The sequence below is a fragment of the Colletotrichum lupini genome, chromosome 7, assembly GCF_023278565.1.
Source record: "Colletotrichum lupini chromosome 7, complete sequence".
NCBI classification, from domain to species: Eukaryota; Fungi; Ascomycota; class Sordariomycetes; order Glomerellales; family Glomerellaceae; genus Colletotrichum; species Colletotrichum lupini.
Genome location: NC_064680.1, coordinates 1,906,604 through 1,933,427, shown reverse-complemented (window position 1 = coordinate 1,933,427; position 26,824 = coordinate 1,906,604). Strand labels below are relative to the sequence as shown.

Genomic DNA, 26,824 nt, shown 5'->3' with positions numbered 1-26,824 from the left:
AGACGACGGCCCGGAGATCATCAAGCTTCCAGACTAGCGATAGAGGCTCGAGAGTGAAGAAGCTCGAGAGCGAGAGGGTGGGGAGGGCAGTTTAAGAGGAGCTGTGCCTACTGCTACCTCAGTGCTGGGAAGAGTAACGGTACGGAGACCGGGGTGGCTCCAGGCCGACCCTAGCTGACCGTGTCTGTGCCTCGCTCACGCGAAATATCGACAGGGCCAGGTTTGGTTTCGCTGCGTCGCGGCGGGTCTACTGTGACAGCAGGGGTAGTACCCAAATAGCGATCCTGACGATTGAAGGGACAATATATGGGGAAGGCAAGTTGGCTCGACCTGGGGGCAACGCGACCACAGCCTTGCTGGGAGAGAATTGGGGAATTTCAGAGGGCCAGATCAGGCTGAGAGCTGTACGTCTGTCTCTGCGACCCAAGCTTAGGTAGGTATGCTGCAGTATGCCCGTCTCTTGGGAAGGGCGGTTGAGAGAGAGCTGCGGCTAAGATTCGACCAAACGGGTGACTAGCACGGCTCCACTGACGGCTCCGTCGTCTATGCGGTCTCGGGCAGCTGGGCAAGAAAAGCGAAAGTTGACAGAATGGAAAAAGCAGATAGACAGACAGAAGAAGAGCAGGCGACAGCTGATTCGAGACGGCGCGGTTGATGTGGATGTCCAACGTCCACCGTACAGACACCCGGCAGGTGGCACGGAGGCGGGCGGTTCGGTGGTACGGGTAAAGAAAGAAGCCAGCTCTCCAACGGAACGGCGAGAAATTGTTATGATTTGCAGGGAAAGATGACCACCAGCAGTAATAAGAATGGGTGTTCACGGTGCTTCTCAAGGAGCAAGACAAGCTGGATTTGAGTTGTGGAGGAGAGTCAAGTCAGAAATGTCAGAAATTTGTGTGTTGTCTGAATGGTTGACCTAGTTCCGATCCGCCCTATGGACAGGCACCTCACATGGGAATGAATCAGAAGGGGGAGACCAGAAATGGATCGTCGTAGCGTTCGCTGGCAGTTGAGCAGAGGAGAGTGATCCGACAGGACGAAGGGAAAGAAGGCTAAGAAGTCAAATCGTTGAAGTAGAGAGGGCCGAGGTGGCCAGAAAGAAGAGAGGTCCGCGGGGTGGGATCCAATCCGCGAGCTGGGTCGGCCGCACCTCAGTCGGAGACAACCACCGCGGTACCACCACCATCTTTTGCGCCTTCTTCGTTCCCAGGAATACTAGGGTACACCATTCTCCACGAACTTGAGCCAACCTTAGTTAAGGCAGGCACCGGGCAGCATGTACGGAGTACATAGAAGGCGATGGATGAACCAGTCAGAGATGCAGCTGCGCGTCTTCTCCCATGGGCATAGCAGCGCACCTCCTGGCGGGTTCAACCAGTCAGAGTTGGGCACAAGGTGGTGTCGGTGGATGAGAAGAGCGACATCGAGCTGTGGGCTGCATGAAGCAGACAGGCGTCGGCGCTTAGCAAAAGGTGGGTCTCGCTTCCGTCCAGTCGTGCCCGTGAACCACAACCGACCCCTGCACTTTACGGCCCCACTTAGGACGGAGGGGCTTGCCTTACACTTTGGAGGGGTGATGGAAAGGCAAGGGGCGCCCGGCCAAGAGGGAAGGAAAGATCCAGAGCCACCACTGCTCCAAAGGAAATAGCAGGGAAGAGAGAAACTTCCTCAGCTGGTTCTCAACCGCCCCGCCGTCCCTTCCAGGCCTGGAGGCAGGCAATGGCTGTTTGCGGAATTAAACGTCAGGTGTATAGTAGGTAAGGTAAGGTAGGTACGAAGGAATATATGGAAGGAACGTATTTGATCATGGGTAGGTAGTACGGAGCAGCGAGACTGCCAATTAACCTGGCGAAATGGAAGTGAATGTGGTGGCATTGAGGTATTGTCTGCCAAGGTACCTCACCGAAGATTTGCTTTCTTATACCTCAATTCGACTCTGACGTGGGACAACTTTCACGAGAATTCCTCCCCGTCAATTCCAATTTCTGCCCATCGTATCAGAATCATCTGGAGTCCAAGACAGAGAAGACCCTTTCCTCCGTGATTGACCGAACCTGAGGCTGGCGGCGACAAGTTGTTTAGACCGAGCCGGTATGTTGGGCCCAACGGTATCAACCGCGGCCTGCATGTCTGAATTGGGACTTTTGTCCCTCTTCTGATTGCGTGCAGTGTGCCTGCTCGCATATCGGGGATGGATGGGCGGATATCTCTCGCAACCTCCTCTAACGCCCTCTTGTCCCCCATCAGAGAGATTCGCGGGCCAATCTGACGATGCCGTGTCATTGAAGACGCGGGAAACACAGTCACGCTACCTGGAGTTGCTTATGTACTGTGCATTTGGGGGCCGTGACATGCGCGTGCACCATTGTGAACGGCTCTGCCCGTCCGTTGTCGTGGACGTCTTCGTTACCAGTCTCGGTCCCTGTTTGCCGCCCTGGTGGGAATGTGTGTGTGTGTGTGCGAGGCGGGGGAGCTCCGTTGGGATTTGGGACCAGACGCCTAAAACCTCTTCACTTCAACTTTCAACAGCGCAGGCTGCGGTGGGCCACAAACTCATTTGCCGGCTCCAGCAACGAAATCGAACACCTCCTCGACCTGTACCTTCGACTTTTGACGAGAATTTGGAAAAGCGTGGTGGGAGTCGCTCGGCCGCCCAAATAAACAAAGCCACACCTCTGCCATATGGTCAGAACCGACTTGAGCCGTGTGACTGGGGCTGTTTGCTCCGCGACAATCGGCCTGATCCGGTCAGTAGACATTGGGCCAGGTTTTAACCATTCATCAGGTAAGACCCCGAGAGAGAGGTGGTTGGTGATGTACTCTTATTCATACACCAGTCTTTACTTCACTATCGTGTGTACTACCAACAGAGTGCTAATCGTTGTAGGAGGGTATAAGAACAAGTTCTTCGCGAGCCCAACGTGTCTGCCACGCATCAGACGTCCACGTTTCGACATTGATGCAATTCGTACTCTGTACTCAAATCCCCGCTTCTCTTTTCTATTCATGGCAACACGGATTCCGATAATCTGGAACGGCGTTTCCTCAGTACCTTACGGATATTGAAGGGGGGAGGGGGGAGAGAAATTTGTAGCGGCACCATGCTGCAGTGAGGTGCACCGTTCGACACAGAGTGGGCCCTGATCGACCTTCATTCACACGCTACCAGGTGTGACAGGCCACACCCAAGCCTACCGTTTGTTTAAACCGTCCGTGGTAGGGATTGGATGGAAGCCCGGGCCCGTTGCGGCTTCAAATCCTACTGGCGGGTACATATCCCTCCTTCACCGTTGGTTTTGCGTTGGCTGTTGGTTCGAGTCTTTCTTCGAAAATCTTGCTAGCCAGACTCTGTCACCTGCCCAGGCAGCTGTACAGCAGCCTATCCAATGGTTGCAATGAGTATTTGGTCGGTTTCCTTGTGGGAGACAGAGTAGGAGATGCCTGACATCCAAACTTGTGACTCAGTTCTTGCAACTCGATGGTCGTTCCTGTTTGAAGCAGCATACATAGAATAATGGTACGCTTACAACAAATCATATTCGGACTTGCCTTGGAGAACTTTTTCCTTGAGACTGGCGTACAGAGTAGGCTACACACATCTCAAAAGTCAAACCCAAGTCAGTTATTCTGGGCAATCGCTACATAGAAACGGGTAACAAGATCCGGCCAAGCATCCCAACAATTATGTTGCTCAAGGAAACCCCGCCCCTGTCAGGGTCCCCGGCGACCCGTTGATGTCTCGCAGACAGACTCATCACCTGACAACAGCTCGCTTCGTAAATTCATCGACGTTGTAAGTACGCTTGGTAGGCTTCGCAAACTGCCCAGAACCTGGAAGGCGTAACATTGCTGGTCCTCAACACGAACTTTTCATCGTCCATTGAGGCCGTCATTTTCTTGAAGAATTGCATCCCAGCCATCGTTTTGGTACAGTGATAGCCCTGGCTATCATGTAGGTGCCTTCGACTGATCACAGCGCTAGCACGACTTTTGGTAAAAGCAAACCACCTCGACCCCAGCGACCCGGTGGGGTGTGCAGCTCCAGCCTCCAGGACCCAGGAATCCGTGGCCGGGCACCAGTTTGCTGATCGTCGATGGAGGGGCCGGACTATTCGCCCACCACCCCTCCACGCTTCGAAGGATCAGATACGATGTCAATATCGCCGACGCCTGCGGCAAACTCATTTTCCAGATATCAAGAACGAAAGGGAACCAACTACTAGCCAAGGATGGTATGAGATCTTGTCCCTCTCCATTCTCCGTGAGCCCTCACCTCCCGAACGCTGGCCTGCGACTAGCCGGGGTCTCTGCTTGCTTCGTGGTATCCCTGACGCCACGACCGCATCACGCATGCAGTTCAACGCGCGTAGGCGCCAACAAGCAGCTCTGCGGGCTCTCCACGGCTCAGGACTCCCCATCCGGTATGGTTTTGCTCTGTACGACATGTAGGAAGCTGGAGTTATGGTGTATTTTGGACACCGGAGAGCCAGTCGCGGTAGCAGTTGCGCGCTAAAGTCGAATCCTTTCGCGGTTGCGCCAGTCCCTCGAGCTCAGGATTCCAAAGTAATTTTGTACTCACGCGAATACAACTCGATGCCATGGAGCTGTGGGTCTTTGTCACTAAGTTTTGCTTATCTGTGAGCGGTCTTCCGGTTCCGCATATGCGTCAGTCTAGTTCGGCCAGGCGGACGTATCTCCAGACTCTGAACGCTGTGCAGCAAACCAAGGCTTGTTGGAGCTACCCTGTGTCCTGTGACAAATCACCACCATCCGCGAAATGAAAGCTTCGGCGGATACGGCCCCATTCAGGAAATCTGGTTGGTGCATCTCGCGGCAAAAACCACCGCTGCGCCATTCCCAGACCCTCGGGTCTTCATGTTAGCCACTGCTACACGGCCAGCACAGCACTTTGCACCCGCTGTCTTGCTAGACCCATGTCCCCGTTGGTGCTTGGGGCATCACGCGAAAAGGAAAAAAACGAGGAAGAATGGGTCATCATCTACCAGGATTCAACAATCGAAACAAGCACCAGGCAGAAATCGGCAGATTGGCTTGGGCTCTCCCGGGTCGTGTACCCGGACTGCCTGTTTCTCTGCAGAGCCCAGGACAATCGCGGAGGTTCAATCGGTGAACTCCGCCTTGCGTATAATTCTGGCCCCCAAGGTCAGCCTGCTGTACAACGTCACTGACCGGAAAGATGCTGGAGGCTCTTTGGCCGGTACATGCTGTGCTAGAACTGATATTCTTCGTCCATATAGCCCCGTCTCACCACCCACCATATGCCGTTGCAGCAAGGCGCATGTGGTCAGCGATTAGCACGCTAGGCGGACTGACATGAAAGCTACTTTTGCCTACTGGCTGCTACCTCTGCCTTGACCGCTAGATCAAAGTGATGCGCTGCTTTCAGACTCGGAGAGAACTAGTCATTCTGCTAGAGCATTGAAACATTGTTGGGGTGTGGCACTACTACACACATGTGAATGCCTGTTTCATAGGTCGCCTGATATAGCTGCGTTCTTTGTTGGAGGGATCTCTCGAAGAGCTGTCACTGTGGGAAACCAGATGGTCGTCCAACAAACAAATTGGTACTACCGACCAGGTGTTGAGCCCATTGACTAGGACCCAACATGCTGTCTGATTACATGACGAGCGACGTGAAGACTAGTAGAGTCATCTGAGAGAATTGAGACCTTCCGAGATAGCATTCCTGCGTACAATTGCAGCCACGGTCAATTTCCATGTGGCGGGGTTGCACCCGGGCCTGTGATTGTCTCGATGCCAATCGACATGCCTCTTGCCACCACTTGCTGAGCTTGCTTTGAGGTGGCTGGTTCTCGCTGCCTGTAGGAGTCGGAGACGGGAGCTTTCCATCTGTACTGAAGGACATGTTCGCTGACGCTCCGTCACGGCTCGAGCACAGCTTTTCTCCTATTCGCGCAGCGTGCTCTGCCTTCCTCGAGAATCCCTAACGCCTTGCAATGCCAATGTTTTCCAAAAACTCCAATTCGTGAAATCCATCCCGAGCACTTTACGGGTTCAAGGACATCTTCTTCTCGTTGCGACCGTCCGGTGTGTACCTGTAGGGGTTTGTAAGCTTTCGAAAAAACGATTCGGCGCATGCTGCTCGAGGGTATACATACTTGAGAAGCTTCTCAATAAGGTCGACGTGGGTCATGACCATGCGGCGGCAGCAGTAACGCTTCAGGCCAAGCTGGTCCATCGCGTCACTGTTGACGTGAATGTTAATTATCGTGTGTCGCAATCCAGCATCGCGATCGTGGTGACTCACCCATCCGTAATGCCGTCGTCGATGAGCTTGAGGTAGCGCTCCCACAGGTCTCCGGTGACCTGACAACAGAAGTTAGATACCAGGCGTCCATCGCATGCAATCATCTGTGCCGACGAACCTTGCCGCAAGAGAAGCAGCGAACGGGGATAATCATTGTGCCTGAGAAAGTCGGAAATGGAGCTGTGGCAGTTTGACGTTTGTTCACTGAGAGACCGTAACGGTTCCGGTACGTCGCTTCTCGAGGTGTTGCGTGGTTTGAGGTCCTGGGACTGTTGCCTTCCGAAATCGTCGTCGCCGTCGTCAAAGAAAACTTCCGGGGCTTTCCTGTCGCAGTGGAAGGCGCGCGACCAGGCGGGAGAACAGAAAATTTGTCGGTCCGTGATTTCCTCCGCTGCTTATCTTATCGGTGTTGATTGTGGGGGAGCTCCACCAATTGCATGGCCGGGCGACTGGGCGGGACCAAAATTTCTTTGGGAACTCTCGAACTTTTTTTTTTCTTAGTAGGAACGAAAGAAGGGTCGTGTGTGCGAAACAGAGCAGGATTGAAAGCCAGAGACTACCGAACGAAGAATAGTCTCCAGGCCGCCGCTTTCCTTCCCTGTCTCCTCGCCTCGAGATATTTGCGACTTCCAATTGCCCGTACTTGAAAATCGTTCTCGGCTTTCGCGCAAATTTATACCTACACAATGGCAGGCCCTTCGACCCCGAGAAGTCGGGAGGACCAAAAGAAGCGTAAGAGAGAGCAGAATGAGAGGGACGGACAGGCGAAGCGCCTTCGGCAAAAGACAAAGACGGCGGGCAAAGCAAATGGCCAAAAGAACGGAAACACCGACGCCGACGACCTCCGCGACGGCGCCTTGAATGTGCTTTCGCAGCTCCAGAAGAACCTTACCGACGACCAAATTGAGACCGAGCTAGTCAAGCTCGGCGACACGGAGTCTCAGGAGGCGGGATGGCAGGTTTCCCTGCCAATGGGCGGCCGAATGGCTGACATCGATCCCATCTTTGCCGAGAACGAGAAGTAGGTGCCAACTCAGCAGGCGTTTCTTGGTCGACTTCTGGTGTCTAACATGAGGGGAACCAGGTACCTGATCGTCACTTACAACACATCCTTGCAAATCTATTCAGTGGCCGAGTCACTACTGATCCGAAGAATCGCCCTCCCGGTGGTCCAAAACACATACGCGGAGAAGTCGTCTGCACCCACGATCGTGGCCACGCGCCAGTCGCAGCTCAAGCCCGATTTTCTCTGGGTGGCCTGTTCTGACGGCAGGGTCTGGCGGGTGAACTGGAAGAAGGGAACCGGTGTCTATGACGAGTTCCGGACCCAGTCGCAAACGGCGCTGGACCTGTCCGTGGCATCAATCGAGGGACAGAAGAAGACAACGGAGGTCCTGTACGTCTCGGAGGGGAAGAAGCACGCCAAGGGCGAGGTTGTCGCATACTCGGGCCCCGATTTCAAGCAGCCCACCGCCGAGGTCCTTTTTGCTACGAAGCAGGTCGATCAGGCGATTCACTTACTGCGCTCTAGTCCCAATGGTAAGACCATTGTCGGAGCTACCAAGGACGGTCTCGTCGTTGGAACACTGACGCCGGAGTCCGAGTGGGAGTTCTTCACGTTCGATACGACCGATATTATCTGCGCCCTCGACATCCGGGTTACACACAGCAAGGACAACTCCCTCGTCCTCGACCTGATTGCGGGTGGTGCCCGAGGTGCTATCTACTTTTACGACGACATCCTCAGAAAACTGCAGAACCTCAACGGGCCAAAATCTAAGAGAGAGGCTCTCACGAGCCGCAAGTTCCACTGGCACAGGAGGGCTGTCCACAGCGTGAAGTGGTCAAAGGATGGTGAGGACTTTCAGTCGCCAATGACTATCATCTGCAAACACTAACATGCGCTGTAGGTCAATACATGATTTCCGGTGGTTCGGAAAATGTCCTCGTGCTCTGGCAGATGGATACCGGCAAGAAGGATTTCCTCCCTCACTTGTCGGGAAGTATCGAGAACATCGTTGTGTCCCCCACTGGAGCATCTTACGCAATCCACTTGGATGACAACTCTGCCATCGTCTTGTCCACGGCTGAGATGAAGCCAACGACGTACATCTCCGGTATTCAGTCTGCCGCCCGGTTTACCTCGACGCCAAAAGACTTGCTCGTTAAGCGTGTCTGGTCTGTTTCCGACGAGGTACGGCATCCAGTTCCTGCGGCACTGAATCCTGCCGAGCCATCAAGACTGTATGTCTGCACAGGAACTGGCCAGCAGTCGATGTTGGCCGGCGAGATCCAGTCAGCACCTTTGTTGCAATCATTCGATATGGAATCGTTCCGGAGTATCTCAAAGCAAGCTCTGGCAAGAACCCAGCCGACAGATGTTAATATCACGTCAAAGGGTAACCCCATCTCAGAGCCTCGTATAACCCATGTCTCATTCTCGCAAGACGGCAGGTGGTTGGCGACCGTTGATGACTGGCAACCTCCTAAGCGTGATTTGGAGAAGGTGGCACCAGAAGCGCGCGAGCAGTTTGTAAGAGAGAGGCGCGAGATCTATCTCAAATTCTGGTCTGCGACTGCTGGCGAAGAGCACTTTGCCCTGTCTTCCAGAATCAACAGCCCGCACGTCACAAGTCGGCCAGAGACGGTCCTGGCGCTCGCAGCAGATCACACAACGAACAGATTCGCCACCCTCGGAGACGATGGCACGGCGCGGATATGGCAATCAAAAACAAGGCAGCAAGATGGTATCGCATCCAAAGACAACGCTGGCGAGGTCTTGCACTCGTGGTCATGCACGGTGGCCGTGGGTCTCGGAGGCAACGTGGGAGCTGATGCGCTTACCACCACTGGAGAGACGACGGGAGAGCGTAGCGGCAGCCTGTGCTTCTCCGAGGACGGCTCGACGCTTTTTGTTGCCTTTGGCCACTCAAACGACGGCGGCATCTATGTGATCGATACCAAGACTGGTGAGATTAGGTCGACACTGGAAAACATGTGGAAGGGTCACATTCGCCGCCTTCAGGTTCTCTCCCCGTACATCATCACCCTCTCGGATGACCTGAGAGTGTTTGATGTGGTCGCCGACGAGCTGCAGTACGGCCTCCAGCTGCCGAGCGGCCGCAACGCCACGGCAGTGAAGGAATTCAGTCACTTGGCTGTTGACCGTAAATCACGGACGTTCGCCGTCGTCGTACCTGGCGGCCAAGCTTCGCAGCTCGCGGTCTTCAAGCCGGAAGAGCCTGCGCTGCTGTGCGTGAGGCGCATCCCCCACCGTATCACCAGTCTTGTCTCCACCGGAAGCTCATCAGGCTTCGTCGCAGTCGATGACGCGGCGCAACTCTGGTCAGTCGCCGAGGCCTCGGACCCCGCAGCCGTCGCGCTCTCAAGGCCGTTGGAGGACATGCAGCTGGATGGTGAGCCGGTTGCCGCAGACGTGGTTCTCGACGACGCCATCGAGGACGAGGAGATGGCCAGCGACAATGAGCAGGAGACGGAGGCTGCGAACGGAGAAGAGATGGATTTGGATGATGACGACGCCCAACCGGCCGTTATCAACAGGCAGAAACTTGCCGAGTTGTTTGATGCGGCGCCGGCTTTTGCCATGCCCTCGGTTGAGGACATGTTCTACAAGGTTACGGGTTTATTGGCGACGAAGCCTCTGGGATCATGAAACGGCTAAACAAAAGTTGTCAAAATATGTGCATTATACCCGATAATAGAAGAATGTAGTAAAAGCATTTGGATCTTCAAGGGTTTCTTGTGGAAATGTTCGATTGACTTGGCCCGAGTACTAGGCAACTCCCTTTAGTTCAAGGCTCTTCGCGCACTACTTGCGTGCTCCTCGTCACGGATGCGTTGTGTCTGTACACCTTTATAGACTGTGAGGCAGGGCAGGCACGTACGACCGGACCGCCTGGCTCATCGCACCTTCCTATACATGTCACCAGAAGGGTATATAGACCCCCTCAATCCCATTCCTGTCACCAGCCAGCAGGCGCCCGTCTAGGTCGACGGGTCAGGTCAAACTGGCTGGGTGGTGGAGTGGTTTATGGTCAACAATCAAAATTTCTAACGCCAACCAGCCTTACTCGACGACAGGCTTAGCGAGTACCCGAGTTCGAATCCCAGCATGAGCACCAAGAGATGTAGCCACACCGGTGGTGAACTCTTTTTTAGTGTTTAGGTGATTTTGGATTGGTAGATATTGGGGGTCACTTGGTCTTAGTATCGCGAATGAATACAAATATGAAGAAGTGTAAGCTACTTATGGTATCCTTCAGTGTCGTGACCCCGTATCTGCCAGTAGAGGCTGGTGTTTTACCGCTTTCGCGTTTTCGCGTTATTGGCGCTGGTGAGGGTTGGGCGGTCAGATGGAATGTGAAAATGCGCCGGTTATTCGATGACCCCGCCGCGCCGAACTGCGGGGCAAGCCGATCGGCAAAGTGCCCCGCCGCCCGCATTACGCCATCCCGTTGCCCAATTGCTCAAACGACGGCTTACCTGAACAGCGGCGTGCCAAATGCTGCGACTTCGCACTCATGTTATCCGGATCATACCACTGATATCTTCTACACAGATATCGATTCAATAGACAATCTACCTATTTGAATTGCCTTCCCTAACTTCTTCCTAGTTCAGCCTAGGCTTGCCGTCTGTCTTTTGATCTCTCGACCGTTTTTTAATTCCTGTAGAGTATGAGACAGCAGCAGTGAGACACACAGCCATGTCTTTCACATCCATTCCGATCCTCGACCTCGCCTTGGCGCGGGATCCCGAGACGAAACCGCAGTTTCTTATTGATCTGCGCCATGCACTCATGGAAGTCGGGTTCCTGTACCTCAAGAACGTCGGTATTCCCGATGAGCTGTTCAAGAGGGTGATTAATGAAGGCAAGGGCTTCTTCGATATACCCACCGAGGAAAAGTACAGTGAACTCCTTTGATTCAGACAATGATGCTCCAGATTGTGAATCGGGCTGTAAGTGTGCTGACATTCTTGATTAGACTAAAGATTGAGATGAAGAACGCCAAATCCTTCCTCGGCTACTCCCAGCTCTCAGCAGAAATCACAGCAGGCAAGATAGACCACCGCGAACAAATCGACCTCTCGACAGAACACCCGCTGCCGGGACCAAACGACCCGCTCTACTACAACCTCCTCGCCCCAAACCAGTGGCCCTCTGAATCCGCCCTCCCGGGCTTCCGCGCCACCTTCACAGAGTACATGGACCGCATGGGCCAAATCTCCATCGCCTTCACCTCCCTCATCGCCGAGGCCATCAAGCTGCCCGCCGACGCCTTCAACAAGTACTTTGACGCCAACCAGCAGCACAAGCTCAAAATTGTCAAATACCCAGACCTCCAAGAACTCGGCATCACGGATCCCGAGATCCAGGGGCAGGGAGTCGGCCCGCACAAGGATAGTATGCTGAGCAGCTACCTCTTGCAAGCGAGCCACCACCGCGGGCTGCAGGTGCAGAACGTCCGCGGGGAATGGATCGACGCGCCGCCCGTCGAGGGGACGCTGGTTGTGGCCATCGGGCAGGGATTAGAGGCGTTGACGCGGGGCGTCTGCGTGTCGACGACGCACCGCGTGCTCAGCCCGCCTGCCGGCGAGGGCGCGCGGTTCTCAATCCCGTTTTTCCAGGGAGTGAGAGGGGACGCTGATTTTGAGGACCTCGAGACCGTCGGGGTCGGGCGGGTGCCGGAGGATATCCGGGAGCAGAGGCGACTTGTGCTGGAGAAGAACGGCGGGACGAGGCTTGATGATGTCGAGTTTACGTTCCGGAAGGGCGGGGTGGCCAAGACGCTTGGGGAGGCGACGTTGAGGAATCGGGTCAAGAGTCATCCAGATGTGGGAGAGAGGTGGTATCCGGACATCCTGGCTGCTATTCGCGAGGAGCAGGCTAGAGCTGCTGGCGGTGGTGGCGGAGAGAAGGACGTCAAGGGTGTTCCGGAGGTTTCGTCGGTTCCTGTTCCAGCGCATTGAGAACTCGCAGTGAGAGCGATATGTAAACTTCATGAGGATCTTCTCTCCTCGCGGTAGTAGTAACTCAACAGACCCATATCTGGATGAACTCGTCGGTTGTACCCGTGGAGAATCCAGCTCGCACTATGAAGTCAGCAATTTCACACAGGTCATGAGAGCAAATAAGCTCGACCGCGATGCGTGCCCCAAGTTGTGAAAGCGTATGTTTGTACTCGTTTGATCGTGTTTTTTTCTTGATTTTCCGAAAATGAAGAGGGCAAGATTTCAAATGACGCCTTTTCGCTGCATGCCCCGGGCCAGATCTTGACCGAATCCGCCCTCCATTTCTTCAACATCACGCCGTGCCGCCATGCTCGTCCCTGAAAACTCCTCACAACTCCGTTCTGTTCGTGACTCCTCGTACTCTCCGTGTCTCTTCTCTCTTTCAAACTATGCGGCAACGAAGGCGGGGAAGCAGTCGGCGAGGCCCTTGCTGTGCTTGTTCTCGGCGTGCTCGGTGAGACTGTTGCAAGAACACGATGTCAGTACGCTGGTTCGCAGACATCCAAAACTACATTGGAGAGGAGGGGCGCGAGGGTTACAACTTACGCGGGAGCCTTGGTGGTCTTCAAGAAGGTGGACTTGCAGATCTGGCACTGGATATCCTTGGCGGCGGCGTTCTGGTCGCAAAAAGTGTCAGTCGCTGGAATCTAGGAAGAGTATTGATTGCGGATGAGTGCTACGTACCACCTTGAGCTGAGAGCCCTTGGGCTTCGCGTCTTTGGCGTTGCGATCACGCTTCTGCTGAGCCTTTGCGCCCTGATTCCCCCAGAATGTCAGCATCAAATCTTTGCCCCTCATTTTCATGGTTTCCACCGAACCCTGATCAGCGGTGGGGTGAGGGGAAAGGGTCCGTTGGGTGTACATACGTTACCCATTTTGATGATATTGGTCGGAGGTTGAAGTACTGTCGGTAGAGCGAAGTCGAGTGTAGGAAGTCAATAGCGGTCGTGAAGAGTTAGTTCGTGAGAATTCGGGAAGTGAGAAAGGAAAAGAGGCTCAGGCGGGCGCAGACCGACTGGCCTTTTTCTTTTTTTTTTCCCACCTGCCCCTCGGATGACCCCGTAGCGCTTCTGCATGGATCGGCATTCCAGACTGTCTTTGGGCACGGTCCTTCCGGGCCAGTAGCGTACCAGTCGCACTCTCCACCTGGGGTCTTTCTTCACCGACGGCACACGATGAGGGGGTCGTTTTTGCTGAGGAAAGAGTTCGGGCCGGAAATTGTTTGTAGCGTTCCGGGAATGTCGCTACAGAAGCCGTTTCATCCAGTCCATCCTTTCACATGCCCGAATAACTGGCATTAATCCGAGTTCTATTTGTCGTTCGTTTCGTTTGAAAGGACCCATTTTTCCGAACAGAGTTACAGCTTCCACTCAGCTCCTCTGTGGCTTTCTGACCCTACCTCAACGACGAGCCTCAGACGAGTGAGATTGTACCCAGGCCTTACCTAATCGTCTTTTATACGGAGCACTTTGGCATCACACTCAGTGTGGGCTCTGGCTCACCTAACGTCGAAAGAAGTTCCTATCCTCGCGATCAGATCCACATCTCTGCTGCTTTCAGCAGCACGCCAATCTTTGTGTTCTGGGAGCTTCCTTCACACCCTACTCACACCCCTGCCGTACTCCTTGATCGTCTCTTTGCTCCGAGAACCCAGTAACTCGCGATCCCAGACGTCGTTAAGGAACGTCGCGCATTATGGCGACCTGGACTCCCAAAGTTATGTCACCGGACAAGCTATCTGCTAAGGAGTTCAAACATTTGCTCTCGGAATACGAACCTCTCATCGAGTCCATTTCATCCACCAAAGGCGGTATGTCGGCCCTGGATCGCGGCTCTTCCCCGCAGAATCGTTGAGCTTGCCAGCAGATTCCTGACTTCTTTACACAGCCAAGCCTGGCCAAAAGACCCTAAAAGAATTGGATCATTTCCGATTTGTCGAGGCCCCGACACAGTTCTCTGAGTATGAGCCGAAGCGTGTGATGGACCATGACGACGTCAAACTCCTAGTGGAATGGAAGCTGTAAGTGCAAGCCTCTCTTGATCACGCGTTCCCCAACAACATGTCTATGCGGAGCTTCAGACGGGGCTGTCCCTGCAGGTCCCTGTTTTCTACATTTCCGTATAAGTGTGTGCATGTGTTGAGTCATGTGCGCCCCAATTGCTGCAATGGTTGGAAGAATCGAGTGATCTGATTTATTTGCTGTAGCCGTCATGGGACATTCCGTCCAACGCTCATGAAATTTGTGTCATCCAACGATTCTTCGACTGTTGCGAAGACTATCGAGGACGCCATTGCGAGCTATCAAAGTACATCGGACCTTTCAGCGGCTTTGGGTATCCTAACCAAGTTGAAGGGCATCGGTCCCGCGACAGCTTCGCTTCTTCTCGCGGTACACTTTTCTGAGAAAGTCATGTTCTTCTCCGACGAGGGGTACTACTGGATGTGCAACAATAACCAAAAGACATCACTCAAGTACAACATGAAGGAGTACGAGTCTCTCAACATCCAAGTAGAAAAGCTCACGAAAAGACTCAACGTGTCTGCCCTAGACGTGGAGAAAGTAGCCTACGTCATTTTTCACCAGGAAGGAGTTGATCCCAAGCTGGCGCTCAAACGCAGTCTTTCAAAGGCTGCAAAGACGGCCGCTCCGCAGACAAAAGCGGCAGCACCCGAAAAAAGAAAGAAGAGCCCCGAAGATGTAGTCGAGGACAAGATGCCAGTCAGAAGATCGAAACGCGGGAAGGCTGCGTAAGAAGCTTAATGTGGTCAGCGTTCGGATGGTGAACATCGGACCCGTTCGAAACACGGCAGCTGGGAACGACAACCCGGATGATATGGTCCAATCCGCAGCGATGGATCTGCTTGAGGTTGGCACTTGATGCATGCGTCCACAGCCTGAAGGTGTGGTAAACGTTGCATCATGTGTCCCGGGACTGGGCTGAATGGAGAGTCGGAGACTGGTCTGGAAAATGGGAACTAGAACCCTTACCATGCGGCTACTTTTCACTTGTCAGTCAACTCTCCCATTGGTCTTGTATCCAGGAACGAGGTTCAATGAGGTTTGTGGCGGCACAGCGGCCCGGTTGTAGCGTTGTCAGCGACTAGGAGTATCCCCCACCGTTGAGCCGCGGCGACCCGACCTTTTCCCGGCCCCGCGTGATCCTGACCCCGGAACCTTGTCGGCGGCGGGGCCCGATGCCATCGCTCTAGGAACATGCTCCAACTCGTCCATTTCACGAACAAATACAACACGGAGCTTCTGCAAGTACCATCCGGTACGTTGCAGCTATTCACGCTGCAACATGGAGGACGACATGTTCCAAAATGAATATGGGCAAGGCGATGACACGTCGCCACTGCCAGACCTGGATTTCTCATCCATCTCAGACGACCTACTTTCTCAGTTCCTCTCACCCTTTGATACCCCCAGTCTGCTTTGGTCACAGTCTTTTCCCATAGCTCTGGACAATCACCCACGAGGCTTCATGCGCGCCGACGAAATTTTCACCGAGAATGGCGGACCCATCCCGCTGCCACCGCGATTTGCTCAGATCAAACGGAGCCTGGTCGCCGGCAAGGAGCACGCCATAGTGCAATCATGGGAACGCTTATTAGTAGCTCTTCGAGCCGAGATCGCGGTCATTGGCGTCAGGAAATCAGACATTATCCCGACCATTGACTTCTCGGAGCTCCAAAACCATGCCCGCGTGTCCGAGTTCACCGCCAAGCTCCGGCGCCGAGGTGGTGCCATCATCCGCAACGTCGTACCGGCCTCCGAGGCTCATGCTTGGCGCGAAGAGACAGAGACCTACCTGTCGGAGAACCCGCACACCAAGGGCTGGCCGACGCGCGACCCTCACTTGTTCGGCATCTACTGGTCCCCGTCACAGATCAAGGGCCGAGCCCATCCCAACGTCTTGGCCGCTCAGCGATTTCTAATGCGGCTTTGGCGCTCTCGGGACCCCAGTGCTCCTGTGGTGGCTGACCTGCCAGTGGCATACGCTGATCGATTACGAATCCGAACCCCAGGCGACGAAGCCTGGCATCTGAATGCTCATGTGGACGGCGGCAGTGTCGAGCGGTGGGAGAGTGATGGTTACGGGAACGCTGGGACGTACCAGCGCATATGGGACGGCAAATGGGAGGACTACGATCCCTGGGATAGCAGTACGCGGCTCAGAGTCACTTCAGACCTCTACAACGGCGCGGGCTCATGTAGTATGTTCCGCATGTTCCAAGGCTGGCTTTCCATGTCCGACATCAACCCGGCCGACGGGACCCTCCTGCTTTGCCCCATGCTCCAGCTCGCCACTGCCTACTTCCTCCTACGCCCCTTCTTCTCACCGCGAAACCCCTCGCCAACGTCTCCCAACTTCCTCGCACGCGAGAATTGGGCGCTAGACTTTGCCCAGACGAGCATCATCCAGGGCGCCGTCCCTTCCTACACACAAGAGCTTAACTCGGCGCTCCACCCCCATCTCCAGCTAGACAAATCCCTCGTGCGCATCCCGCCCGTGCGGCCGGGCGACTATGTCGTGTGGCACCCGGACATGGTATACGGCGTCGACAGGGTGCCAACGTCGTCCGCGCCCGCGACCATCATGTACATCCCGGCCTGTCCCCTGACGCAGACCAACGCGCTGTACCTCGCCCGCCAGCGGAAAGCGTTTCTCCTCGGCCAGCCGAGCCCGGACTTTGGGGGCGGCAAGGGGGAGACGACGCACACGGGCCGGCCTGGCACGCAGGAGGTTAGCGACGCGGGTGGGGAGGACGGGTTGAGGGCTATGGGTTTGCTGCCTTGGGAGGATCAGGAGAGCAGGAGTCCGACGGAGAAGGCGCTGGTTGGGATGGCGAATGCGATTCTGTTTCCAGAGAGCTATGATATGGTTTGAGCATTTTTGTTGAGAAATGGAGCGTGGGGTTTTGCATGGCGTTTGGGTCGATTCCTGGGTGCATATGGGAAGCGACTTCGGTAAAGAAAAAGGGTTGGGAAAAGAGAGTTGGCAGTATAATGGTTTAGATTGTCAAAATGGCGTCTGAGACAACGAATCTACATGTATTATCCAGGTGCCGCCTCCATTTCACGGTGGCCTTGATCCTGTCGGCCACGCTTTTGCAGAAAATCACCAACCCCGGGAAAGGAGCCATAACTGCTGTAAGACACCTCATTTCTACTCTGACCGGTGACATGGCACTATCTGGGGTTCCATTCACTCCGAGGAAAAGTAGGTGCTTTCAATAGAAGAGTCCAAGTCTATGTGTACTGATCGCTTGATGACCATTATTAGATCCGAATATAAGCTTTACGGCATCTTCAAGTAGACCAGTAGTCGGCGAGACGTCCATTGAGCTTCGGGTACCCTGCTGCCACGTTGAATCCTGACAATAACGGGTGGATGTTCTTCATACAACCAAGCTCTCTCCTCGAGAGTCCGTTCTGGCTGTACATCAACATCGTGAACATTTAGGGAGCATGCAGTGGCCGGGTATCTTATCATCCTTTAGGCCAATCAACAACACGCCATACGTTGCGCTGCCACTTCCCTCCGTCTCATGGCAGGGAAGACCTCGATATCAGTCGCTATGTGGAAAAATAGAAAACTTATGCAAACATCGCGGATCTTACGTTCAGAATGTCTTACTCTATCAACCAACCAGATTTCTTAGTCGGATATGCACTTTTGCAACGCTTCCCACGACAAGTCTGCCTCGCTCATATGATGGGCTGCGGATGCGTGGCCAGCGTCCCCCAGCGAGGGGCAGATTTGCCCAGACCTGTCGCCACTGCATGTGCTAAGGTTGCGGCGGGGTTACGATCACTCAGCGCTGGATGTCTCATTGGATGGGTTGTCTTCCAAAACCGCCTTGCGTTGTAGAGCCTGCCGCAACGAAGATGCAGCCACGTAGTAGCAACACTTCATGGCTGTTTTCTAATGTAGGGAGGTCGAAAAATCTGTCAATGATTATCAACACTGTGTGACAGCCTACAGTAACCAACACACAGCCTGCCTGCATGATGGCGGACCAGACGCCTCAACATGTCGAGCGTTACGAGGGCGGTTGCGCTTTTTGTAGCACTTCTAAGTCCGAGGCCCCCGATATCTTTGCATGGATGTCTGGGGAGGAGAAATGAACCGCACAGAATCTTTTTAGTATTCCTACCGTCCGTCGAACGTCGAGTGTCCGCTCGGAACGTGCCCTTGACAACGTGCCCAACGTCGGCTTGAGGATCACAAGCAGTTTTCAGACAACCGTTTCAGTCATTTGGCTGTTCTGCTATGGCAGACCCCTTGAGCATCGCCGCAAGCATTGCGGGGCTCCTCTCTCTTGCGGACATCGTCTTTCTGCGCTTGTCCAAGTATATCAAGTCAGTCAAGAATGCCGACAAAGAGATCAGCGATCTATGCAAAGAAGTCAATTTGGTTGGGGGCACTGTCAACATGTTGTCGCGATTGGCAACCTCCCTGGAGGCGGAGGACGAGTCTCCCATTCAGGGCTTCCGAATGCACCACGTTGACGGTTGTGCAGCGATCCTATCCGAGATTGTCAACAAGACGAAGAAGTACGAAAACAAATCAGGAGGAAGACTCAAGAAACTCTTTTGGCCTTACACTTCTTCGAAGACCAAGGAAATGCTCGCAGACCTATCGCGACACAAGGAGAACATGAATCTTGCGTTATCAGCTACTTCATTGGAGGCATTACTGCGTTGTCTCGCTAAAGAGGAAGAAAGAGAACGAACCGCGACTGCAATACTAGCCGATGTTAAAAAAACCAAAGAGATTGCAGTACGGATTCAAGAGGATACCTGGAGACGGCGAATCCTAGACTTCTTCCTGAGATACAATCCGCAATCAAATTACGAGATGAGTGTAAAGCTACGACACCCGAGGACTGGCATGTGGCTTGAACGTCATTCGTCTTTCCAGCAATGGCTTCGCACCCAAGGGTCCCGACTCTGGTTGAGCGGCATTCCCGGCGCCGGAAAAACGGTACTCGCAGGCTCAATTATTGGCCATGCTCTTGCGAGAAGCTCAGATACCGTTGCTGTAGGCTTTTTCTTTTGCGACTACAAGAACGAGACGACGCAGAGCCCTGTCAATATTCTTGGGGGCTTGGCGTATCAATTGGCGATACAGAGCGAGAAAGCGTATCCGATGCTCGAAGAGTATTACTTAGAGCTCCATCCAGACAAGGGACTCCCTCGCTCTCCCAACACAGAAGACCTAGGACGAACCATCTTGAGGATGTTTCAAGTCTTTGAACATACCTACATAGTGGTTGATGGCCTAGATGAATGCGGAGATCACGCAGAGGAGGTTGTGGAGGCGCTCTGCGATATTGCAGAAAACTCCGACGAATTATCGATGGCGCTGCTTAGTCGCGACGAGGACGACATCCAACGACACCTCCGAGATTCCGAGAAGAAATTTGTCAATATAGAGATTGCAGCTCATACGGATGACATCACTGAGTTTCTCACTTCGGAGATTGAACGACGTATTCGCAGCAGAAAGCTGGTATTCGAAGATCTCTCTCTTAAAGCAGAGATTCTAGAGAGCCTCGTGACCGGGGCACATGGAATGTAAGCATGATTAACCTTGGAATGTATAATATTAAGATTTGGCTGACTCGGATTTGGCTAGGTTTCGCTGGGTCGCCTGTCAACTGGATCACCTTGGAGGCTGCGATTCTGACGAGCAATGTCGAGAGGCCCTGCGCAGTCTTCCACCCGACCTCCCAGAGACTTACATGCGCATCTTGAGGAGAGTTTCTCCAGCAAAACAAACACATGTTCAGATGACACTGCACTTCATCGCTTACGCTGAGCCAAGACTCGACATTGAGCAATTGAGAGAAATTCTTTCAATACCATCAACTAGCCAGCATCTAAGCCCATCTGGCATCATAAGGGAAGACGCAATAGCCAGATATTGCAGTAGTCTGATTCGAAAGTCAAACGACGGGGAATACTTCGAATTTGCTCATTTTTCGGTCCAGGAGTTTTTGACAAGTAACGTTTTACAGTCATCCGGTTTGGGGATGTTTTACATTACTAAATCTCATTGCAACAAACTCCTAGCAGTGCGATGCTTGGAATATCTTCAGCTCGACAACTTCAATCATCTACCGACGGCAACAAGTGAGGAACTCGACTACATGAAGAAAAGAGACGGTGAATATCGTCTCTACAGTTATGCTGCGGAATACTGGTTGTGTTTCGCTAGAGAAGAATGGACACATCCTGATTTACTAGCCATGGCGAAACGTCTCTTCGATCCGCAGAAATCCACGCAATTCACGTCATGGGTAGTGAAATTAGCCTCAAGTCTCTCGTGTTATGCTTTTAGTAAGCTCAGCCGGGAAAGTTTTGGTGAGCCCAGTCAGGAAAGAATCGACATAATGGTAATTGATTTGATAGCGGGAGTCATTCACGACAGTTTCCGACCACTGCACTTCGCGGCAACTATGTCACTACCAGAGATCAGTTCATTCCTACTACAGACTTCGGATCATCACGAAACCAAATGCATGCTTGGAACTCCAATAAAGTGTGCTGTAAGTTGTCTTTGCGGGACTCTAGAGCACTATTTTTACTTCGACGATGACTTAGACAACCACAGATCGGCGTGGTTTCAACGCTACACAGGAACGGACAGTCTGGAATTGTCTTATACTATCGAGACCGTGGGATTGTTTCTGGACATGAATCTCCAAGCACCAGAGGATCTTTTACGTGTTTCTCTGTGTGATGGAATCAGCATACGCAACCTTTCGGTCGCTCAGCTACTCGTCGACAAAGGTCTTGTTCCCACACAAAGCGACCTAAACTATTTCAAAACAGTCATGAACACGACAATGTATAATGACGAACTTAGCGGGAGCGAGAAATATCTGCCATCACTGTGCGAGTTCTGCGAAGCGCTTAGCCATGGAATTGATACTTCGCCCTTGCATCTTGAGTTTTGTCAGTCGGCGTGGGAATATTGCCTGCGGATGACCCCAAGTCTCACTGATCTCGAAGGTTACAACATCAGTTCCAAAGTTACTGATGATGCACGTAACCTGAAGACATTGGCATTTGATGTGGTTCGCTGGAGCCTCGACATCACTGTGTTGCAGAGAGTAGTTGATGATCAACGAGTGGATGTTTCATCCATTCTAAGCCCTGGTCAGGAAGATGGGCTGTTGCATGCACTGGTCCAGTCAGGGACTGATGATCAGGCAAGTGAAGGCTCTGGTTGGTTCGTCCAGGCTGAGAAAATCTTGGACTTGCTGTTGAGCGTCGGCTGTAGCCTGTCCAAGCGCAACAGAGACGGACATACACCATTGACGCTTGCAATCGGGGAGGGACTGATTGGCTTCGCCGAAACGATCTTAAAGAGGTGTGAAAACGAGCCGATGGCCTGGGAATGCCAGACTCCGATACTGTTGTTGGTTGCTGGATCAGGCTCTGAGGGGATCTTAGACCTACTTCGAAGCATAGGTCTAAAAGCCCGTCTCGCCGACTATGAACAGAAAACTCCATTACATTGTTTGAGAGGCAATGCGGAGTTGACCTTGGTCCAAAAATTGGAATCGCTAGTTCCAAACGCAAGGCTGTGTCGAAGCAATGCGAAGTTGCCATGGGAATGTTATGTGGATACCATGTTAGCCGGCTCATGCTTTGGGTCGTCATCTGTGGGTGTGCTGGAGTATCTCATCCAACCGCTTGTTCCTCAATCGAATCCTTCTGATGCGTCGAAGGTGTGGGAATACTTCGCCTCAAGAACTTTCCTGCGCAAATACCTTACATTCGGACACATCAATGAAGCAGTCAGATGCCTGGTACGTGTTGGAATATTTGACGCTTACGAGAAAGATCGTTCGACTTCTGCGCTTTTACCGATCGCTGAAGCCTGTTCGAATGAGTGGTTGGTGTATCCTAGCAGCGACGAGCACTTTCTTCTCACGGACGACACGCTGTGTTTCTTGTTGAAGGCCACAACCTACTGGAACAGCTTCCAAGAGTCACTTTATGCCGTTGAACTTTTGAAGGTATCTTCCACTCTCAACTACAGCATGACAGTAGATTGGTTGTTAGCACGAGGCATTGGTGTCCATCGACGCTGCAAAGGGGTGTCCACCCTGGAATATATTTGCGCGTTACCAGCGACCCGTGAAGACGACAATTCCAGGGTCAGGCAGCTTCTTGATCACGCAGATCCCGTTTGTTTGAACCATACAAACCCAACTTCCGGCTTGGGATTGATTCATCTCTCTAATGAGAAGGATGTGCCGCAGTTTAGGCATGGGATAGTTGAAATGCTTCTGGGGCGTGGTGTTATTCCAGTTCTGCGTATTAGTATCTGGCCACGATCATCGGCATTGGTTTACCACTTGCTTGAGGAACATTTTGACTTAGCAGCTACCCTCCTCCATCAAGGAGCGGATCCCACAATCCCTTGCCGATCTGGATGGACAGCGATTCATGCGGCGATTGCATGTGATAACGTGTCTTTCTTGTCCGATATTCTCAAGCACAGCGACCCGATCTGGAAAATTGACTGGGAAGGTCAGAGTAACACTCAACTGTATAAAGGCATAAGACCGCTGCACCATGCAGCGATGTCCTCTGTCGATTGCCTACAGACTATCCTTGAGAAGGTGGTCTCTATCAGTCTAGAAGCGCCGGCAGAGAACGGTTACACTGCTGTTCACTTTGCAGTGGTGGGCGGGAATATCAGTGCGGTTGAACCCCTCCATGCTCGAGGTGCAAACATCGACGCCAGGTCAGTTGATGGCCAATTAGCCCTGCATATTGCCGTTGCTGGAGGCAATCTCGCGGCAGTCGAAAGACTTCTAGAACTGGGCAGTGAAATGACACCCGATTGTGACGGAATGACCCCGCTGCTATTGGCGTATGAATACAATAATCAAGAGATCATCGACTGCCTGAGAGCCCATGATAAGGGCCAGCACGGCGTGAGTTCGGATGGCGTGCGATCCACGGCTCTTTCTAGAGCGGTCCTTAGAGCTGTTCGAGTGGGAAATCTCTCGTCTTGTCAGCAGCTCCTTGCGCCACTGTCAAGGGTAGATATTGATTTACCGGAGTACATATCAGGGGGTTGTACAGCTCTTGGAGTCGCTGTAAGCCTCGGGAAGTTGAAAATTATGACTTGGCTTCTAGAGCAGGGTGCAAACCCCAATTGCCCCTACGGCAAGAACAGCTCCATCGTAGGAACAATGATCAGCCAAACCTGTTTAAATACGGGATTGCAAGCCACGCTCGAGAGATACACTGCCACCGGTGGTAGTTTTATGAACGAGCCAGAGTGTCTGGTAGCCACGGCTGTAAAAGCGAACAATGAAGAAGGGTTGAAAATCCTTCTGGATCATTTGAAAGCAAATAGGAAGTCTCATGCGTAAGTCACATTCCAAGGTTGACAGGAATCATTCACTCACATTTGCTTAGAAAGCAAGTTGGTGCAGGCTCGTCGGATGTGCTGGCATTAGCTGTCAATAGAAAATGGCAGGGCACGATACCCTTGCATTGGGCGGCATCTATGAATAATGTGTCGACCGTTCAGTTGTTAATCGACAGTGGTGCCGATCTTGAGGCCACAGACGACAAGGGTTGGACCCCCCTCCTCGTTTCTATCAAGGCGCCAGCTACATTTGACCTTTCAGCTGTTGTTCGAGCTCTACTCGAGTCTGGAAGCGATCCAAAGTGTCGCGATAACAATGGCGTTACGCCGATAGCTGAAGCATGTACACAGGGAAACCCTCGTGTCATTTCAGCTCTGATGGATAGGGGCCCGGATGTACATGTCGAAGATTATGCAAAGCGCAATGTATTACACCGTCTCTTCACACGCGACGAGACTGATGAAACGAACGTCGCCAGGCCTGCACTATTCATTAAACTAACTCGAATGGGCGTCAACCCACACAAACTTGACATGTTCGGCTGCTCTGCCCTTCATCTGAGTATTTTTCACAAATCCATGGTGGCCCTCTTGCTAAATGGAGACCTCCAGATTCAGGACGAAAGGCCTATTCCATGGTCGACTATGTTTCTGGGTAGAGATGCTACCAACGAAGCTGCAGCATGCTTGACAACGGCCTTTCGAATGTACCGTCGAAAGCTGTCGACGGAGAAGCTCCGCACACTTCTGAACCTAGAGGCCGGCGGCTTTTGGAACCCACTGTCTTTTGCTGCATCTAGAGGGCAAATTCAAGTCATGAAAAATATCCTGTCTCTGGGAATCCCGATAGATTTCGAAGGCTGTCCAGAGGGCTCCGCGCTCATGGCAGCGTCCAGCGCAGGGGTTTTGAAATCCGTCATCTATCTTGTTCGCCATGGCGCAAGCATATCCTTTCAAGGGAACCACAACTTTCGGTCTGCAGTGAAGCTCGCAGCTACCTCGCCGCGGGTCCTTCGCTGGTTGCTTGTCGATCGGTTCACCGACCAGAAGAAGCTCGACCAATCTTGTCACGCGTCGACCTCCCCATCGACTGATTACAAACCTTGGAGCGGGATCCAGAAAGCTGAGATGATCATATCAGGACGATGGGAGCGGCAGCCACATGAGTCTTCTCAGCAATACTGGGCACGTCTATCGAACATGACAGAGGATTTTAGGGGCAAGTTCCTTCCTCCCAACGGCGGGAAGACAACGCGGAGACAGTCGAAGCTGGTCCCGTCAGAAAGTGTCAGGATTGCAGCCGACGGATATTTTGTTCCGTACGATGCCTCGGTAGGAGAACGCGTGACGAGGAAGAGCAAGTGGTCGGAGTTGAGCTTGGAGGTTCGAGAGTGTCTGGAGCGTTTCTGCTTATGATCTTGAGGGAAGTCGTGCTGTTGTGTAGGAATGAGCTGGCAAATGTCTCGTGGATTTATCGTTCAGGCTGGCGTTACGGCTGTCAGGTTTCTTTCATGTTTTCATATTGCTTCCCAGTCATAGCCCATACTAGCAACCAAGCTATCAATGTTTCCCAAGAACTCCTTACATGGTGACATGAACCCAACCGCCCAATGTCATCCTCGGAGGCGGAGAACACTTGTTCGTAGTATCTTCAAGCCTTCTCGCATGTCCCGGGAGTAACTAGATTATTCACGGTCTTATGTTACGAGGCAGTCGGCAGCGGACGCAGCTTTCCCTGGCATAGAGCCGCAACGATGATGAACATTCGAGCATTTGACGACGAGACGAGCTCCCCACTTCCCTCTCCCACGACCACCAAGAAAGAAACTCGCCCTTTCCCTCGGAACTGCGCAATAAGATCCCCCACCGTACACAAAAACTACAAAACAAAAGGAAGGGAAAAGACATACATGCAACACCGGGCATTCGCCGGTCGTCTCCGACCCGACTACTACTCCGGCCCTCACTGGTTTATCGATGGGAGAGCGGACGGGATCCCGAGTTCTCCAGTGGGTGTGGTCGCATGTGTTATGTCTTGGTGGTGAGGGTGCTCATGTTGGAGCTGTCACTGAGAGGCTGGTGATAGTGGTTTCATGTTAGGGGCAAAAAGAGGATCTTGAGATTGAGTCGCGAACACAGTCAAAAGAATTTGTTGGTTGTATTCATCAAACTACGTCAAATGTCTGCTCTGGCCGGAGACGAATATGTCAAAAAGGGGTGCTGGAATGCCTACAACCGGCAAAAGTTCCGAAACCGAGAATCGAACTCGGGGCTATGCCTAACCTCTCATTGAGGTGAGAGGGCATCATGTTGGTCACTACACCATATCGGATGTTGATGGAAATCTTCCACAGAAACTCATTTAAGGAGCTCTCAACCTGCGGGCCCCCACCAATAGCCCGTCACCCAAGCGGGCTTAGCGCCTGGCGGACCCACAGCACCGGCCGGCCACAACCCCCGAACATCGGCGTGTCTACCGACCGAGCGTCTTCCGAGATACGACCTCGAGCGAGTCATGGCACGGCTCGCATCCCATGTCAGAAACCCGACCAGTTCGTCTCAGCCCCCAATGAATTCGCGTTTTCTGGGCGGTCATTTGTTTGGCGTTGGAGTCTTGGGATTCTCTGGCTTTTTGAAATCTCATCTAACGCACCTAGTTCCATGGACTAGTCCGTCTTTCTTGCCTGCCGCACTGGTCTAAAAAGTAGCTCGACTGAATGGCAGGCACCCAGGTCCACGGGCAGACATTACCCTGGTGTTGGGGATCTCAATCTAACCAGTGACCCCTCCCTTCTCACCAACCACGGACACCACGACCACCCATTACCGTGATCTGTCACCACGCTACCCACCGGCATTAAACCCCCGGAGGACCGGGAGTGGGATGGTGGGCATGCAAGTGACAAAATGGGATAATGGCCAACAAAAGATTACCATGCTTACTTACTTACCTGCTTCTTGTCCACGATGTTTTTATTCTTTTGATTCCTGTTATTTCTACTGTTACTTTATCTTTTACATTCATTTGAGAATTATTCGAGAAAAGAAGAGGAACAGGGAGAATAGGAATAGGAACAAGAGGGAGAGGAACAA

The 26,824-nt window shown here is 52.9% G+C and overlaps 10 protein-coding genes and 1 non-coding gene across 11 annotated transcripts; 7 read left to right on the top strand and 4 right to left on the bottom strand.

The window, feature by feature from the left end:
• Positions 1–3,227: 3,227 nt before the first annotated feature.
• CLUP02_13601 (uncharacterized protein) lies at positions 3,228–5,443 on the top strand (the record flags this gene model as incomplete). The annotated part of the gene is made up of 11 exons (XM_049292539.1): positions 3,228–3,289; positions 3,364–3,406; positions 3,466–3,490; positions 3,608–3,710; positions 3,769–3,793; positions 3,829–3,927; positions 3,983–3,993; positions 4,053–4,445; positions 4,541–4,747; positions 4,785–5,304; positions 5,384–5,443. 11 exons carry the CDS (start codon positions 3,228–3,230, stop codon positions 5,441–5,443), a joined length of 1,548 nt encoding a protein of 515 aa, XP_049149685.1.
• Positions 5,444–5,638: 195 nt separating this feature from the next.
• On the bottom strand, positions 5,639–5,887 carry CLUP02_13600 (uncharacterized protein; the record flags this gene model as incomplete). The annotated part of the gene is made up of 2 exons (XM_049292538.1): positions 5,639–5,661; positions 5,716–5,887. 2 exons carry the CDS (start codon positions 5,885–5,887, stop codon positions 5,639–5,641), a joined length of 195 nt encoding a protein of 64 aa, XP_049149684.1.
• A 141-nt stretch (positions 5,888–6,028) lies between these two features.
• On the bottom strand, positions 6,029–6,612 carry CLUP02_13599 (RNA polymerase N/8 kDa subunit; the record flags this gene model as incomplete). The annotated part of the gene is made up of 3 exons (XM_049292537.1): positions 6,029–6,077; positions 6,141–6,227; positions 6,290–6,612. Coding segments are annotated over 3 exons (459 nt in total), but the record flags the coding sequence as incomplete, so codon positions are not given.
• A 363-nt stretch (positions 6,613–6,975) lies between these two features.
• On the top strand, positions 6,976–9,962 carry CLUP02_13598 (WD domain-containing protein; the record flags this gene model as incomplete). The annotated part of the gene is made up of 3 exons (XM_049292536.1): positions 6,976–7,310; positions 7,374–8,143; positions 8,200–9,962. The coding sequence occupies 3 exons, from the start codon at positions 6,976–6,978 to the stop codon at positions 9,960–9,962; spliced, it is 2,868 nt and encodes a 955-aa protein (XP_049149682.1).
• A 1,053-nt stretch (positions 9,963–11,015) lies between these two features.
• CLUP02_13597 (2OG-Fe(II)oxygenase superfamily protein) lies at positions 11,016–12,280 on the top strand (the record flags this gene model as incomplete). Its single annotated transcript, XM_049292535.1, has 2 exons — positions 11,016–11,215; positions 11,296–12,280. 2 exons carry the CDS (start codon positions 11,016–11,018, stop codon positions 12,278–12,280), a joined length of 1,185 nt encoding a protein of 394 aa, XP_049149681.1.
• Positions 12,281–12,344: 64 nt separating this feature from the next.
• On the bottom strand, positions 12,345–13,197 carry CLUP02_13596 (uncharacterized protein; the record flags this gene model as incomplete). Its single annotated transcript, XM_049292534.1, has 6 exons — positions 12,345–12,403; positions 12,453–12,663; positions 12,722–12,782; positions 12,869–12,939; positions 13,007–13,078; positions 13,141–13,197. 6 exons carry the CDS (start codon positions 13,195–13,197, stop codon positions 12,345–12,347), a joined length of 531 nt encoding a protein of 176 aa, XP_049149680.1.
• Positions 13,198–13,560: 363 nt separating this feature from the next.
• On the top strand, positions 13,561–13,979 carry CLUP02_13595 (uncharacterized protein; the record flags this gene model as incomplete). The annotated part of the gene is made up of 3 exons (XM_049292533.1): positions 13,561–13,577; positions 13,678–13,743; positions 13,808–13,979. The coding sequence occupies 3 exons, from the start codon at positions 13,561–13,563 to the stop codon at positions 13,977–13,979; spliced, it is 255 nt and encodes an 84-aa protein (XP_049149679.1).
• Positions 13,980–14,017: 38 nt separating this feature from the next.
• Positions 14,018–17,215, top strand: CLUP02_13594 (uncharacterized protein; the record flags this gene model as incomplete). Its single annotated transcript, XM_049292532.1, has 7 exons — positions 14,018–14,132; positions 14,210–14,342; positions 14,529–15,071; positions 15,094–15,160; positions 15,218–15,247; positions 15,304–15,357; positions 15,413–17,215. The coding sequence occupies 7 exons, from the start codon at positions 14,018–14,020 to the stop codon at positions 17,213–17,215; spliced, it is 2,745 nt and encodes a 914-aa protein (XP_049149678.1).
• Positions 17,216–17,352: 137 nt separating this feature from the next.
• Positions 17,353–17,791, top strand: CLUP02_13593 (uncharacterized protein; the record flags this gene model as incomplete). The annotated part of the gene is made up of 2 exons (XM_049292531.1): positions 17,353–17,526; positions 17,654–17,791. 2 exons carry the CDS (start codon positions 17,353–17,355, stop codon positions 17,789–17,791), a joined length of 312 nt encoding a protein of 103 aa, XP_049149677.1.
• Positions 17,792–17,956: 165 nt separating this feature from the next.
• On the top strand, positions 17,957–26,563 carry CLUP02_13592 (uncharacterized protein; the record flags this gene model as incomplete). The annotated part of the gene is made up of 16 exons (XM_049292530.1): positions 17,957–18,155; positions 18,314–18,437; positions 18,504–18,531; positions 18,584–19,908; positions 19,970–20,337; positions 20,407–20,636; positions 20,712–20,875; positions 20,948–23,288; positions 23,373–23,728; positions 23,779–25,122; positions 25,176–25,319; positions 25,378–25,407; positions 25,476–25,740; positions 25,818–25,975; positions 26,086–26,400; positions 26,512–26,563. The coding sequence occupies 16 exons, from the start codon at positions 17,957–17,959 to the stop codon at positions 26,561–26,563; spliced, it is 7,443 nt and encodes a 2,480-aa protein (XP_049149676.1).
• On the bottom strand, positions 25,977–26,063 carry CLUP02_tRNA249. The gene has a single exon. It is a non-coding gene; the product is annotated as a tRNA-Glu (tRNA).
• Positions 26,564–26,824: the final 261 nt, after the last annotated feature.